This window comes from Gorilla gorilla, chromosome 9 (assembly GCF_029281585.2).
Source record: "Gorilla gorilla gorilla isolate KB3781 chromosome 9, NHGRI_mGorGor1-v2.1_pri, whole genome shotgun sequence".
In the NCBI taxonomy this organism is placed as follows: domain Eukaryota; kingdom Metazoa; phylum Chordata; class Mammalia; order Primates; family Hominidae; genus Gorilla; species Gorilla gorilla.
Window position 1 is genome coordinate 103101982 of NC_073233.2, and position 15953 is coordinate 103117934.

The window sequence follows — 15953 nt, forward strand, 5'->3', positions numbered from 1 at the left end:
TGTTTACCATGTCCTCCTGTGCCCCTCAGTCACTACCTGACTTCCTCACACTCAACTGGGTTAAGATTTATCTTAGAGCCAAGGGCTGCAGGCATTCTTCCTCTAGGTTCCTCTTCTGCCTACACCCTTTGCCTATCAAGACTGGGTTCAGTGCCCTCTTCTAAGCTCCTATCTTTCACATTCTGCTATGAGTTAACAATTATTTTTTTGCTACTAGAATGAGAGTGCCCTGAGAGCAGGAATCATGCCTCATTTAACCTTAAAACCTTAGTACCTAACACCATGCTGAAACTCTATCAGGTACTCAATAAGTGTTTGCAGAGTGAATATTAAACCAATAATCCAAATACTAGGTTTCTTTGTTTGGAATTTCCTGCTGACTAGAGGCTCTGATTTTAGTCACAGTAATCTTCAATGGATTAAATTAATTGAAAGGATTAAAATTGTTACTCAATTTGGTAGATAAAATTTTTCATAAAAAAGATCATCAGGAGAAATGAGAAAAAGAGTTCTTGTTCTTCCTGGTAAAACTGAGAACTACTGATCAATGTTTTATGTTTAACATTAACAAGTTACGGCTGAAACAATTCTCAAAATTTATGAGATTGATGAGTTTTAAGACAGGCAGTAGTTTTGAAGGCCTCTTTTAGATCAACAGAACTCTATTTTTAAAAAATATGTTATGTGTGATCCCAGCTACTCAGGAGGCTGAGACAAGAGAACCGCTTGAACCTAGGAGACGGAGGTTGCAGTGAGCCAAGATCATGTCACTGAACTCCAGCCTGGGTGACAGAGCAAGACTCTGTCTCAAAAAAAAAAAAAAAAGTTATGCACATAGATTACTTTTAAAGAGTTTAAACTTTGTATTGAGTCTATGCTATTTTAATATCATTTACTATGTGGTGTTCAATATCTTTTTAGTTGTAATTGAAAAGTTTATTTCCTATTTCAGTCTCTTCGAGTATTAGAAAAACTGTTTTCAAGACTACAGCAAAGAGTCTCAGCTTTTAACACAGGATGAATTCCTCCAAATTCAATCTAAGAAAATGACCTAAATAATACATTTTTATAGAATTCCAAAGAAATGTAAATGCAAATGCAGTGTAATTTTAGAACTAATCTGGAAAAGCAGCAGTGTGAGAATAATTTTCCCACACACACCCCACCTACAAAAAAGGCAGTTTTTAAAAAAATTTTATCTATTGAAACAATATTTCACTTATCATTTTTAAAAAATCACAAAAGTAGGATAAATTAAATATGTCTATCTAACTTTATAAGTAACTGATCTGCTTTAAATAACATTTTATCCAGGATAGAGTATGAACTACAAAGCTGAAAGTTTCTCTCAACTCAATCTGAAATACATTCAAGGATGAACCAGCCTGAGGGAAAGCAATAGCATGAGGGTAAGATAGAAGAGGAGAACCAAATAAGAGAAAGATGGTAGCAGAATCATTTTTACATATCCATATGGAAAACACTGAAGTTGCCCTGTCAGGGTTCTAAGAACAACTAAAAGGCAAAAAGTGCAAAAAAGCACCTGAATGAGGAAATGAATGAAAAGTATCTCCAGAGACCACAAAAAGACTTTCTTTCTTCTCCTTTTCAAAACGAGTGCTCATTTCTTCCTGAGACGCCTCTTCATCTTCCCTTTCTTCTTGAAGTCTTTTCATCCTTTCCATTAAGGCCTCTAGCTCACTTAGAGAATCCACAATCTGGAAACAGATAAGATAATGTTGGGTGCTATTCATACTAAAAGTGTTCCAGTAAATATCTCCATCTCCAAATGTCACCTTACTATGTACAGCGGAACAGGCACAGTTATGAAGTTAAGTCGGTTTTTCACCAATTTCAAAGGAAATCATGACAGATTCCAACATTTTCAGAAGTATGATTTTTTTTAGTTATAAATATAGAAGTTTATAACTGTATATGTGTGTGCATAAAATCTACAATTCTAGCATTTGGTATATATTAAATATTATAGTTTAGTTTAAAAAATGAGGCAGCACAATTGTTTTACTTTTTGCTGTCATAAGATATGTTTTCCATTGGTTGTTCCAGCATCTTATACATACAAGTATATTGTTTTGGGATCTACTGTCCAAAGGGTCTAACATTAAAAGCCTATGATCACTAGAATGCATCACTGTTTAGTCTTTATGATTTGCAGTAATATGTATTTGCTTTAAAAGCCTCTTTAAAATAAATCAGAACTTCAGGTACCAAATTTTTACAGTAATAAAAATTATGCAAAAATATTTTAAGTATATAATATCCTATCTAATTGGAGAAAAATTCTCTCTAGATATTTTTAATATTAGAAGTTTAAAGCAAAAATAGTAAAGAAAAATAGCTAAGAAAACTAACCCCAAAGTTGCTGCCTGAAAGAGATGCATTCTCTATGTTGTTGTCATTAGCAAGATCACAAACGCAGAAATTGTTGACTGATATTAGCCTGAATCCATTGGAGATTTCTGGATCTCTCTCTGGATTGATACCACTACCAAAAACAAAGCTTGCCAAAGCATGATAATGTGCCAGGAGGACCACAGCATGTACCAGTTCAGGCAGAGACCAATTATTTTCTCCAGTTTTGACAAGTTTCTGAAATGAGAAAGCAAATCAGAGCAAATATAAAAATTCTAGAATGCTACAAATCAATTTCAATGAAAATCTACCAATTTTCATATATCCACTTAGAGTAATAAAACTTAAAACTCTCTTTTAAAAATGTTTCACATGTTAAAGATATGATTTTGGCCAATGTGCCATTAAAACTATCATACCTAACAATATAATTACATTGTAGTGTCTTCTAAATCCCTTATTATACAATAAATCTTCTGCTTCCAAAGCATTTTTTATATAGTATGCTATTTTAATGAAATACTTTTAGAGAATCAAAGAACACTGGAGCTAGATAGGACTTTAAAGATTATCGAACAAAACCATTCATTTTAAGGTGTATTGGAAACTTCATCTTACAAAATCACGAAAAACCCCAATTCAGCAAGTCAAGACTCAGTTATCCTTTAGATACCTTCTAATGGAGAAAGACCCTGCAGCAGACGACAGAAATTGTAGAATACTACCTCACATCTGAATAAGAATTTAAAAAATTTCCAAGCACTTTTTCATATTCTGTATTTCACTTGACCCTCCAGCTGAATGATGGATCACAAATGAAGTCATTAAAAACAGTAATTCCTCCACTTTGTCCAAGAGTGAATTCCACCAATTAATCCATCAGGGATTCTTTCCCATCGGTGTTCATTTTCTCTCCCTTTCTCTCTCTCTATCTCTCACTGTGTGTGTGTGTGTGTGTGTGTGTGTGTGTGTGTGTGTGTGTGTGTGTGTGTGTGTGTGTGTGTGTGTCTGGTGTATGTAAGGGGGAATCTCATCCCTCTCTTTCCCTCCTTCCAAATCTAAAACTTTCATTTGGCTTACTTAATGGCTAAAACAAAACAAAACAAAACAAAAATAAAACTGCTTTCTTTTGCTTTACTACCCACTATTTAACTACGCACCATATATAATTTAATATATTACCAAAAGCTCAGGGAAAAGAAAAGAAAATCAGTCAAATTCTATCATCCTACGGCCAGGGGAGATAGGAAAAGATCTGTTAAAGAACAAAATTATAGCTAGATAGAAGGAATAAATTCTAGTGTTCCATACCACTGTAGGATGACTATAGTTAACAATAACATACAGTTTCAAATAGCTAGAAGGAGGATATTGAACATTCCCAACACAAAGAAATAATAAATGTTTGAGATGATGGGTATCCTAATTAATCTGGTCATTGTACATTATATATTGTCAAAATATCACTATGTACCCCATGGAGATGTACAATTATGTGTTAATTAAAAAATAAAATTTAAAAAGTGATCTTAAGACAAAAATATCATTATTACAATCTGTAATAATGTAAATAAAGAGGGTCATTATTGAATAATAAAAGAATATACACCAGAAAAATATACTTGCTTTACATCTGTATGTACCTAACCTTGTAGCCACAAAATATACTAAATGGTTGCAATATTGACTGAAAAAAATTCTACCACTCTTTTACATATTTTCTTTTATTTTTTATAAGCAATTATATAGTTACAACCACACATGTATCTATATTGTTCTGATTTTCAAATTTGACATTTTGACATGTTCATTTTTCATTAGGCCACAGTGCCATATTAATTTTTAAGCAAGGCCTCTCATGTATATCAACAGATGTATATAACTACTTCTCCTTTCCTATACCATTATTCATATTCTAAATTTGTTTTGTTTATTTGCTTCTATAAATAGCATCTTCATACTATAGTTTTGTTCTTATTTTAGAAACATTTCCTAATAGGATTTTTAGAACAAAGTGTATTAATATTTTTATGACTTTTGATAATACTGCCAAAGAGCTTTCCAAAAGGACTGTTAGAATTTACAATGCCCTCACCAATCTTTGCAGGATTATCATTAAACCTGAAAGGACAGCCAACACTCACCATCTCTAATTTCTTGCCTCACATTCATTTCTACTTTTAAAGATTCATTACAATCTGGTTTCTTTTTCAAGCAAACTCCTGAAGCTACATTTACTAATATTATACATGACCTTCCAAATGGCCCAATTTGACTATTTCTTTTTAGTCCTTATTTTATTTGATCTCTGCAGAATTTACATTGTTTACTTTCTCCCTTCTTGACATTAATCTCTCTTGACTTCAACAATTCCACATTTTGGGGAGGGAAGTACTCTTGCTACCCTGAGGAAGATCTTTCTCTATTGCTGTATTCCATCCACAATCTTCCTTCCTTGTACAGTATCTCCTTGGATGGGCCATTCATTCCTTCAACCTGACCTTTGCTTATCTGTAAACAACTATCCAATTTTACTTTTAACTCACACTTTATCTTGAGTTACAGACCTGTATTTCCTTTAGTAAGTGGACATCACTTTGTGGATGTCATTTTTAGTTGTTGTCAGCCTGTATATGCTCATGTCATGAAGAAGGACACCTTAGTCACTCTCTTGTCCCACCCACTTTCTCCATCCTCACATCCTGCCAGTCACCAAAGTCCTACTTACTCTCATGCAGAATCATTACTAGAATCTTATCCTTCCTATGTGTCTCCCATGGCTTAAAAAAAAAAAAAAAAATCACCTCTCAGGTGTAGTACTATGACTGGTCTACTGCTTCCAGTCTGTACAATCTGTAATTTATCTTCTAAATCACCTAATATATTTATATTACAACTTGGCACAAAAACCTTTAATGATTCTCGATTCTCTATCATATTGATCTCCAAGCTCTTGTGATCAAATGTACTTCCAAATGTAACAACTGAGAAAGGTCCAACCCCAGATATTATGTATATTTACTTGTAAATTTATACACATAAAATATATTTTATATAGAATATTTATATGTGTACTGTAATAAAAACATAAAATACACAAATACAAAAATTTAGAAGAATGAGATAAGAATATACACACATACACAAATATTCTGTTAATATTTTGGAAAATTTTCTTGTGTACCTCCTGAGTACCATAACATAACCCTGAAGACCATAACTTTCTGAGAATAAAATACAAATTATTTAATACAGTATTCACTGGGTCATACAATATGATCTCAATTCTTCCCAGTTCCCACCTTACATAAACATCGCTACGCTTCAATAATCTGAAACTGTTGGCTATTCTTCCAATATACCATAATATTAAATACTCTATTCTTTCTTTGAACTGCCCTGCTGTACTTGAAAACTCCTATTTATTCTTCAAGACCTAGCTCAAATGTTACCTCTTTCAGAAAATAAACTTTCTGGTCCCATTCTCTTTATTCATACATTCATGCACTGTTGTACTGTGATTATTGTCATTACCCTGTTCTTCTTCTCCCCTAGACTCCAAGCAAATCTATGGGCAGGGTCTTTATCTTTACCCACCAAAAGTATCTGGCACAAAGTAATTAAGACATGACATTAAAAACAATGATTAATTCCCCTATCTAGCTAACATATCATCAAATCAGAACATAAATCTTAAGACAGTATCATGCTTCACAGTTTCCCAGATACAGCATCAAAATCTGAGAGTATGCAGATTGATAAATGCTATGTTTGGTTGAAAGGGCAAATAACAAAAATGTAGTCTAACAAGAGGATCCAAAAACCAAGGACATTTCTATGCATTAGGAACAGAGATTTTAAATAACAAAGGTTTCCACTGATAATTTAGATGATAGGTCCCATCTATTGAATAGTTACCACGTGCCAAGAATAGTGCTAAGCATATTGAATAATGACCTCACCCTGCAGGCCTTTGATGGAAGCGCCTTCAGAAATACAAGTGCTCTTAGTCAATCACAACTCTATTTCTCGTCTAAGCTCTAGTTTTAAAAGGCATTTAAGCATTCACACACCAGCTGGCAAATCACTTTTTTATTTGCAAAATCATTTTTTGAGAATCTAAAACTTATGAAATGTTAGAACTATAAAAAAGTTTAAAACTCATTTAATCTAGCTCCCTCATTCTGTAGAAGGGAGAACTGAAGCCCATAGAAGTTAATTTACTAAAAGGACACAAACTTGTAACAGAGTACAGACTAGATCCCAGGCATCCTATCATGCTAGTGTATTTTCTTTATCTACTACTTAAAAATAGAAACCAAATTTTCTCATAGCCATTCACCAAAGTAGTTGTAGAAGATAATGATCATTTAAAGAGGAGAAGTATTCATTTGTGCTTAAATTAAACTGACTTTCTAAACTCATCTTTTCTACACATACTAAGACACTATTATTTATGTTCCAAGTTCCTAATATACACATATTTAAAATTAAGTCCTAAGCAAATTCCTTTTTATTTCAAAGAAACATTCAGTACCTGAATGTGCTCTTTTGTGATCAGCCAAGGTCGATGTGCTAGCAGCTTATTAATTTCATTAAGATTTTTCAGTCTTTGTGGCACATATTCCAAACCATTCAACCACTCAGCAATACCTCCAGTCTTTAAAAATTCATCCACATGCATGTTTATTAAGTAAGAACACTGATGTCTAGCTGCAGCCTAAAGCACAAAGAAAAAAATTCATTGATAAAAGAATCACAGTAGAGTTTCTTTCCACTATTTCTAAACAAATAATTCAGATGGAGCTAATGATTTTTATAGCCAGTACCTCTTTTCTTACAGAATCCTTTTTCTAAAACATCCATCATAATAATGTAATAGATTCAATACATGAAGCTGATACTTGTATAAGCAAATAATTGCCACATGAAGCCAATTATTTCCTTGTTTGGAAGTTGGTATAGCTTAAGCCATAGCCCACTTTCTAGCTATGAATAGGAAATACAGGTCCATTTCAATATGACAAATATACCTATTACATTCTACTTAAAACATAATAAAATCTCATTAACTTATATTCTAACAACTCAGGATTCATCCTAATTTGATTATTTCTCTTATCCTCTTTAAGATAAATATGACTTCAGTCATATTTGTACACATCTTCCTACTCAGATGACATGGAAGCTCACTGACCCTTTTCTTCCTATGCAGTCAGAATCAGCCCTCAATTGACCTCTTTTTTCCTCAGGGCTGCTTCTCAGTAAAACAGTATTATTTTATTCTTTCTATTCTCTACATCTTATTTCTCCATATTTTACAAGCATTCTAAGTCTGCTTTCAGACTTAGTGTCATCAAAACCTTAAGCTAAAATTACAGCCTCAGTGAAGTTCATCATTCAATAAAACATGGAATGTTGCTTTTTGTTGTTGTGTAAAAGTTCAGTGAGACTATAAAAAAGACAATCACATCAAACGTGGTCAAACTTAATCTCCTAACTCCTGGCTAGTTATGACAGCCCTGTCAGCCCAGTTTCTTCCCCAACTTCTCCAAATATATAGCACTTTCATTATGTTCTTGTTCTTCTTTTTCTCCATTAACGTCCAACACACACAAAACTTTATAATTCTCCTCTCTGACCTCTATTGCCTGTGAATAACTAATCAGTTTGTAATCAGAACTATACTTAGAAGTGTTATAATTCATTCAAGAATTCTTCTCTCATTCAGATTCTCCATTAATGCTGACTGATACTTTCCTCTTACTTGGCCAAATTAGTGATATTCTTTATGTATAAAATTACTAAGAAAAATGTCACAAACAACTTGTGTTTGTATAAAAACAAGATATCAAGGGCAAAGACAAAACTTGTGGGGTATTATTTTGCATGCTATAAGCATCTTTATTTGTAAGAGATTAAATATGAAAAATGATTTTACTGAAAATTAAATGAGAAACATTCAGTGCATTAAGTGGCTTAACATATTCCAAATGTACCCAAGACACTTGGTATCCAAAAGGCCATAGGCTTCTTCAGTTCTTATGTCCATAAATTATACGTAGCTCTATACACACACAAGGACACATGCCTATTTTGGAAGGGAGAAAGAATAAGTGAGGAAGGTGTTATGTGAACATAGGAAAATAAGCACCCACCATTATTGCAATATAGTGCCTGTATGGTAGAGGAAGGGGACCATCCATGCGCAACATGTAAAACTGGCTCCGCAAGAAAGACTCCAGGTACTGAGTGTGTAAACTCATGACCTGTGTGATGTTGTCCAGACGACCGGATGTGGAGTATTCTTCCACAAGAAAGTTAGTACGTTCATCCACTGTGTTTGCTTGGACAACCTTATAACCAAAAAAAACAAAACAAAATGACTATTGAGACATAAACACACCCTTGGTTTACATAAATTATGCCACTATTGAAGCAAATGAATATTCATTTGATATTAACAGACACTGAAATTATGCAGTTGCTCATACTGGAACCAGAAATAAAAAAAGAAAGCACCATTCATTTTTGGCTCTGGTACCACAATTTATTAAACAACAAATGTTAAATTATCAAACATTATACACACAGCTATGAATGAAGAAAAGAAGCTTCCATCTGTTTTGCTAGGCGTATTAGGTAGATTCTTCAGGGTCCATTTGCCTGGCCATTGTCACACCAATGTGTGGTAAAGCACAAGCAGTAGCATCTGATTACATACATTTACAATTTCATCTCATCAGCCTATGAAGATAAGCACATCATTTTTAGACTAATATTTTCAGTCTAATCCTTTGCTTGCTTTTGTGATTTAACATAAAAAAAAACTTTCTGAAGTCTTTTCAGGGACAAAGGCATATACAATAAATTTTAGAAAAGTGTTAATTGAAAAATTAACGAGGACACCAGAATACTGTCATTCCTATTTTGAGCCTAACAATAATAATTACTAAAAACAAGGCAAGTTATTGAAATGGACATTCTCCATCCTAGGAAATCAAAAGAGTTTTCTCAAAAATAGATTATTTATATATAGCTTCATACACAATGACAGTTTGGGCATCGCACCAAGAACTGGTTCTGAAGGTGTTAAGAGTTTATTAGCACCTTGTAGAAAGACTCAACCCTGTGGGAGTTAATGGACATGAGATGCATAATTCTAAGAGTGGTTCATTGTTTATTTGTATTTCAGAATTGGAATTCTAGACTTATTTTAGAGATAAGGAAACAGATTTAAGATTAAATTCAAGCTCATGCACTTTATTAATAGCAGAGTCTGGTCTAGAATCCAGATCCCCTAAAGCCCAGACTAATGGTCTTTCCAAACATCCACACTGCTATTAAGAAACTGTTTACTCTTCAGAGCTGGCTTCACAGTCTGAAAAATAAGTACACATTATACAAAGGCACTACTGACTTAGGGAAATTTAATCCCAAAGGAAACATAATGTTTGAAAAGTATAAATTGTGAGGAAATGTTAACTACAATGGTGTAACTCATTATGGAGCCAAGTATACTTTGATTTGCTCACTTCCCCACCATTTTGTCAACTACAGGGACCAAGACAGTTAAAAATAGAATGGGATCCAGATGAACCACATATAATTAGAAGTAGAATATTTGTTATTTTTGTTTTGCTTTCCCAGCATAAGTTTGTTCTAACTGGATGCTTAAGATACATTAATAGATTCATATGATGTAATAGATCCTAAAAACCAGATTATCCTCAAATATATACTGTGAAAAATGACTATGCTTCAGGAAGTCTTTATATGTAGTAGGCAACTTAGAGCAGCCCCAAGCTATCTGAGGAAAATAGGCATAAGCAGGACAGCTTCTCCAGTGCATGGTGCATCATCCTCACCAAGATCAGCTATTGTCACTGAGCTCCCGAAATGTTACTGTCACTTTGGATCTGCACTTAGGTGGGAAGGTCACTAAAAAGGTGATCTGATGATGAAAGAACTGTTGACTCTGGCAATGATCTGGTATTATTCTATTTCTACTAGTCCCTTCTTTTAAGACAATAATTGGCACTCTGTAAATATTTGTGAAGCTGAAAAGAAAATATCTCCATGGTTTTCTGACATGTGAACAAGAAACTCAAAAGCAAAATTCATTCCTACTTTCATATTAACAGGAGATATTCTTTGATACAGTTAAGTTATTTTTAAATCTTACTTTTTATATTTTAAGACAGATAAACTTACTTCCTTCTCTGGAATAAAGGCACTTGGTCCTCTTGTCAAGGGTTGAGACACTCTGATTCTTTTATCCTATTTTTAAAAGAAAAGTTTTATGTATCAATGATGACCTTCTAAGAAATGTTAAATTTGTACACATTTATTGCTAAGGTACTAAAATAAAGAGAATAAATAATTAAATTAAATTATGTGAGACCAGAGTAAGTGTTGGGTTTCAGATCAAAGAAAACCCATAGGGCCACTGTATGGATGAGATAATGGGGCAAACACCTACCATAGTGCTAAGTGCAGCACAGCCTCCTCAAAATGTCGTATCCCTTAGTCACAGTCTACACCATAAACTTTAAGCCCACATCTGACATGCCTGAAAACCATTAACCTCCATAATAAAATTGTGTTTTATAGTAGTATACTGTTAGACATCAATTTGAAAACTAAATAAAAGGTTAAATTCAAAGAGGATTACATAACAACCCTTCAAAGCAATTACCCAGTCTGCTTTTTTTCCCTAAAATAGCAATAAGCATATCTAATATGAAGTTTTGAAACTTTAAGAAAAATGTAAAAATCAGAGAAGGAGAGGTTAGTTCAATATAAAGAATGGGGAATACAGTAATTCTTATTGTTCCACTTGCTATTCTATTGGTGGTATTAACAACTGACAGATTGTCAATGGTATGTCTGAATGCTGATTTTTTTTTAGGTTTTTAAAAATTTGTTAACTTTTTTAAATTGAAAAATATTTTAGTATCCTCATTAAGTGCGATATAAGCCATAAAAATTTGAATCAGAGAATAGGGTCCTTCTTCTCACCCTCCCTTTCTCCCCCCATTACTAGGTAACCTGAGTCTTTTTTGGTCCTTACAGTCAAACAGCCTATCAAACACAAAATAGTTATTTAAATCTCTTAAATCCTTTACTTCATTAGGAACCAGTTACAAAACAAATTGGTGAAAGTAGGCAGTCAGGCATTTAACACGATTTTTTTGAGAGCCTAATCAGATACTGTGATAGACTTTGAGGATACAGGGTGAGGAAAACAGATATGCTCTCTGCCCTCATGAGCTTTGCACACAATCTTCATCAATTTTGGGGGTTCTATTGAAATAAATATATTAAACAATAATACTCTTAACCTGGTAAAGTTTCAGAAATAACTAGGCATCTAGGTTATATTTACAAAATTATGACAAAGGCCTCAATCTCCTGGTCAAGTACACTGGAGGACTGCATGTTAAGAGGATGAAGTCAGGATTCCAATATTGGTATTTCTTGTCTATGTCAACCAAATCTAGACTTACCCAGAAAGATAATTTAAAGGAAAATAACAGGTTTCTTCCTTTTGCTAGTCTCCATAAGATATAAAAAAAAAAATTTCGAACACTCTCTGTATAACTCAATGAACTACAAGGTTAAAGTAAGCTATGATCGCACCACTGCACTCCAGCCCAGGAGACAGAGTGAGACCTCATCTCACAAAACCACCACAACAACAAACTTAATGAAGTAGTATATGAAAAGCAATTTTCTGGACAACTATTCATTTCAAATGAACAAAGCAGCTGGAAAAACTGATTATGAGGAAAAATTATGAGGTTTGAGGAAAAAAATTTCAACAGGGAGATAAATCGAAATCTTTAAATAATAAAAAATACATAAAATTTAGAGAACATGTAGGGGGAGCAAAATATAAACTCACGTTAAGATGGACAATGGGATTTTGGAAACAAAAAATGATTTATTAAATTTGTTGATAAAAATCACAATTTGATATAGTTAGCAACTAAATTTACCTTTAAATGTTTGATATTATTACTTTAAATATTTTCCGGAACAGGAGAGATTTAAATCTGAAAAAAACATTTTCATTATAAATGGAACTGAAAGGTACTGCACTTAAATGAATATAACATCTCTTAGTGTTTAGCAATTGAAAAGAAGCAACTTAAACTCAATTTCATTTGTGTCAACACTGATTTCTCATTTATTTAGCAAACATTAATTGAGCATCTACAATGTGCTAGGCAGTGAGGACACAAATAAGAATTAGATTGGCAGAATGCATACAACCAGCTACGGCGTATGACATATACCATCGCAGATGCATATAAAAAGTGATGAAAGAAGACATCATTTATCAATTATCATTTACCTAAGTCATTTTCCTACTGTTGAACATTTTAGTTATATACAGTTTTCACTATTATAAGTAATCCTGTGATGAACACCTTCATATAAAGAGACTTGGGACATATTTTGTTGTGTTTACGATAGTTTCTTTAGGAAGATTCCCAGAAGTGGACTTACTATGGTTTGGGTTATAAGTATCTTTAAACTTCTTGTTGCTTACTGCCAATATGCTAACAAAAATGTCTTACCAATTTTATTTTCATCGGCTGAGAAAATGTCCACTTAACTCACTAATTTCAAAAGTAAAAAGCAGCATTCAAAAACGTGTTTGAAGCGTTTTATTGTATGCTTATTTGTAGTAAAAAGTTCTTAAGCAGAGATGTGGATCAGATCTGTGTTTTTAATAGTGTTGAGGGTGATGTAGACCCTGGGCCTGAGAGGGAAAAATCCCAGCTGGGAAGCTCTGGTGATAGTCCAGGAGAGAGAAAATACGGCCCGACCTAAAATATTTGTTTATATACCGAACATAAAAGAAAACTAACACAATTTTTAAGTTTTAACATCATGTATTCTTCTTCAATTATATTTTTTAATGTTGCCATTTTTGAAATGATCAGTCTAGTTTCTGCTTCTGCATAAGGAGAATCTTTTCTGGCAAGGACTCTACTACTGTATTGTCTCAGTTGGCTGCTCTGTCTATTCATAGGAAGGTGAAATACAATTTTAAAAATGATCAAAGTTCATAAATTCTACTCTAAACACATTTCATTCTGAAAATTTGTTTCCACCCACTTTTCTATCTCTGCATGCTTTTAAAGTCAGTGAGATCAAATACAAAAGAAATAGGATAGGACTATATCCAAAAGATTGATTTTTTTTTTTTTTTAAGATAAGACCATAAGCTAGAGTTCCGGTCAAATTATAATGCCTTTCCTCCGCCTTTCTTTCAAATCCCAAACGTCCAAGGACCAAGTTCCTACTTCACTCATACTAACTTTTCTAAAGTCTCTAGACCTACGTTCCCCAACATGGTAAGCATCAGCCACATATGGCTAAATTTAAATGAATTAAAATTAAATAAAGTTAAAAACACAGTTTCTCAGCCACATTAACCACATTTCAGATGCTCGGCAGCCACATAGGACCACGTGTACTCTACAGGACAGTGCAGACATTTCCATCTTCCACTGCCGACAGTTCTACCGGACAGTGCTGCTCTGGACTCATTTGGTTTTGCTTTTTTAAAATTGCATTTTCAGACATTTTTATAACTTTTTGAAATGTTAAATGACTGCTCCACAGAGTTATTCATTTGATGGTCACACCTACTCAATCCCAGAACCAAGCATTTTAGTGTAATTGCAGAAATGCTCTGAACCAATCAACCTATTTGTCCTATTTGGGCAAATTAGGAAGAAAAAAAACTATCAGCCAGTTCCAAGGACCCTTGTCTCAATTTCTGCTTACATTACAGTCCCCAGAAAAGTATCAAGGGCACGCTCACTTTCTTTCCTTCTTTCTGTCTTTCTTGTGGTAATAAATAAATAACACCCAAGGTTTACCCTTTTAAATTAAGTGTACAACCCCAGTATTGTTAACTATATGCATGATGTTGTACAGAGGAGGTCTAGGACTTTTTCATCTCACATAACTGAACTTTTATTGCCATTGAACAGCAACTCCCATTTCTCCCTACCCCTAGGTCTAGGAACCACCATTCTACCTTTTGCTTTTTATGTAAACACAGTCTTTAGATCACAGCTGAGATTCTCCCTATGTAATCCCCTGCTTTCTTACCTCTTTGCACAAGTCAAATCTACCTCCTTCTGGGCAACTCTCTTCTTTTTGGGCTTCCTTTTCTTTTCTTTTCTTTTCTTTTTTTTTTTTTGAGACAGAGTTTCGCTCTTGTTGCCCAGGCTGCAGTGCAATGGCACAATCTCGGCTCACTGCAACATCTGCCTCCCGGGCTCAAGCGATTCTCCTGCCTCAGCCTCCCGAGTTGCTGAGCTTCCATAACACTTTACCACCCAACCCATTAACTTCTTTGATCATTTACTTTTATGTTTCCTAGATGTTCCTTGCAACTCCTTCCTTATAAATATTGATTCTTTCAAGTCAATGTTCTCTTCTATGGCTACCATATTCTTTACACAAAACAAAATTCTACTCAAATTTGTTACGGTGACTATATTGTAGGGAAGACGATGGAGCAGATGAAGGAAAAAATAAGGGCATATGATATGAAAATGAGCAACCCATGGAACTGCCTCCTGAATCTTTTTTATCTAGAGAACTCACTAGTTCTTCTCCGCCCTCCAGTCTGGCTTTGGGTATTTTGTGACATAACCTGGATGCAACATTAGCACCTTAAAATCAACATGTTTAAAATGAATCTTCTATCTCAAACCAGCTGTTCCTCCTCACTTTCCTCTGTAGGTTATAAAATCACCATACATACCAGCAACCCTGGCTCAGATTCACAGTTATCTTCGACTCTTTATCCTAGGGCCCTGCATTCAAATGGTTGCTAAATCCTATAACTGTCTTTTACCAACTAAATCTTTAAGTCATCCTTTCCACACCCCCTACTCAGTTGTAAGATTTCTCTCATGCCAAGAAACCTTTCCCCTCACAAGTGAGAATAATATCAATTCTAGACTGTAGCTTTCCCCATTGTTGGGAAGCTTTGAGAAGATACCGCATAAAAATGTAAAACACACAAAGCATAATATAAAATATTTTTATTTTTCTTCTGCTTATTTTCCTCAATGTCAAAAAAAAAAAATAAGAACCCAAAACGAAAACAGCTATATTTTCTCAACAGATGCTGCCTGATTAGAAAAATTCAAGGATTGCTCTGTGCTATAAGTGAAAATATGCAGTGGCTGCACTAATTTTGAGGAATAATATTGCTATGTTTTTCTCTAAGTATTTAAGCTAAAGCTACTATCTTATTTTTGGGAATAAATCAGTTTGATCATTTAGTCAAAGATCTAGTGAATCTTATACAATGGCTTTTAAATAATAAATCTTATTTATTTCTGTGAAAAACCAAAACAAGTCCTTGAGTTTCTTTCGCTGTCACTAGCCACATGTGCCTATTTAAATTTAAGCTGATTAACATTAAGTAAAGTTAAGAATTTAGAGTTCAATTGTACTAGCCACATGTCAAGTGTTTAACAGCCACATGTGGCTAGTGGATACCATTCAGGACAATGCAAATCTAGGCTATTTCTACCATT

General features: G+C 33.8%; 1 protein-coding gene across 9 annotated transcripts in view; it reads right to left on the reverse strand.

The window, feature by feature from the left end:
* Window positions 1–15953, reverse strand: part of SESN3 (sestrin 3) — a 66550-nt gene that overhangs the window by 17365 nt on the left and 33232 nt on the right. For 6 of the 9 annotated variants that reach the window (XM_055356112.2, XM_063693468.1, XM_004051993.5 and 3 more), the window contains 5 exons: window positions 10588–10653; window positions 8532–8729; window positions 6911–7093; window positions 2374–2610; window positions 1544–1718 (listed from right to left, as the gene is read on the reverse strand). In XM_055356112.2, coding sequence (XP_055212087.1) covers window positions 1544–1718; window positions 2374–2610; window positions 6911–7093; window positions 8532–8639 — 703 coding nt within the window. In that variant the 5' untranslated portion in view covers window positions 8640–8729; window positions 10588–10653. Of the gene's footprint in view, window positions 1–1543; window positions 1719–2373; window positions 2611–6910; window positions 7094–8531; window positions 8730–8965; window positions 9121–10587; window positions 10654–15953 lie in introns of all 9 variants that reach the window. The other 3 variants (XM_063693471.1, XM_063693472.1, XM_055356114.2) reach the window with 1 other exon arrangement.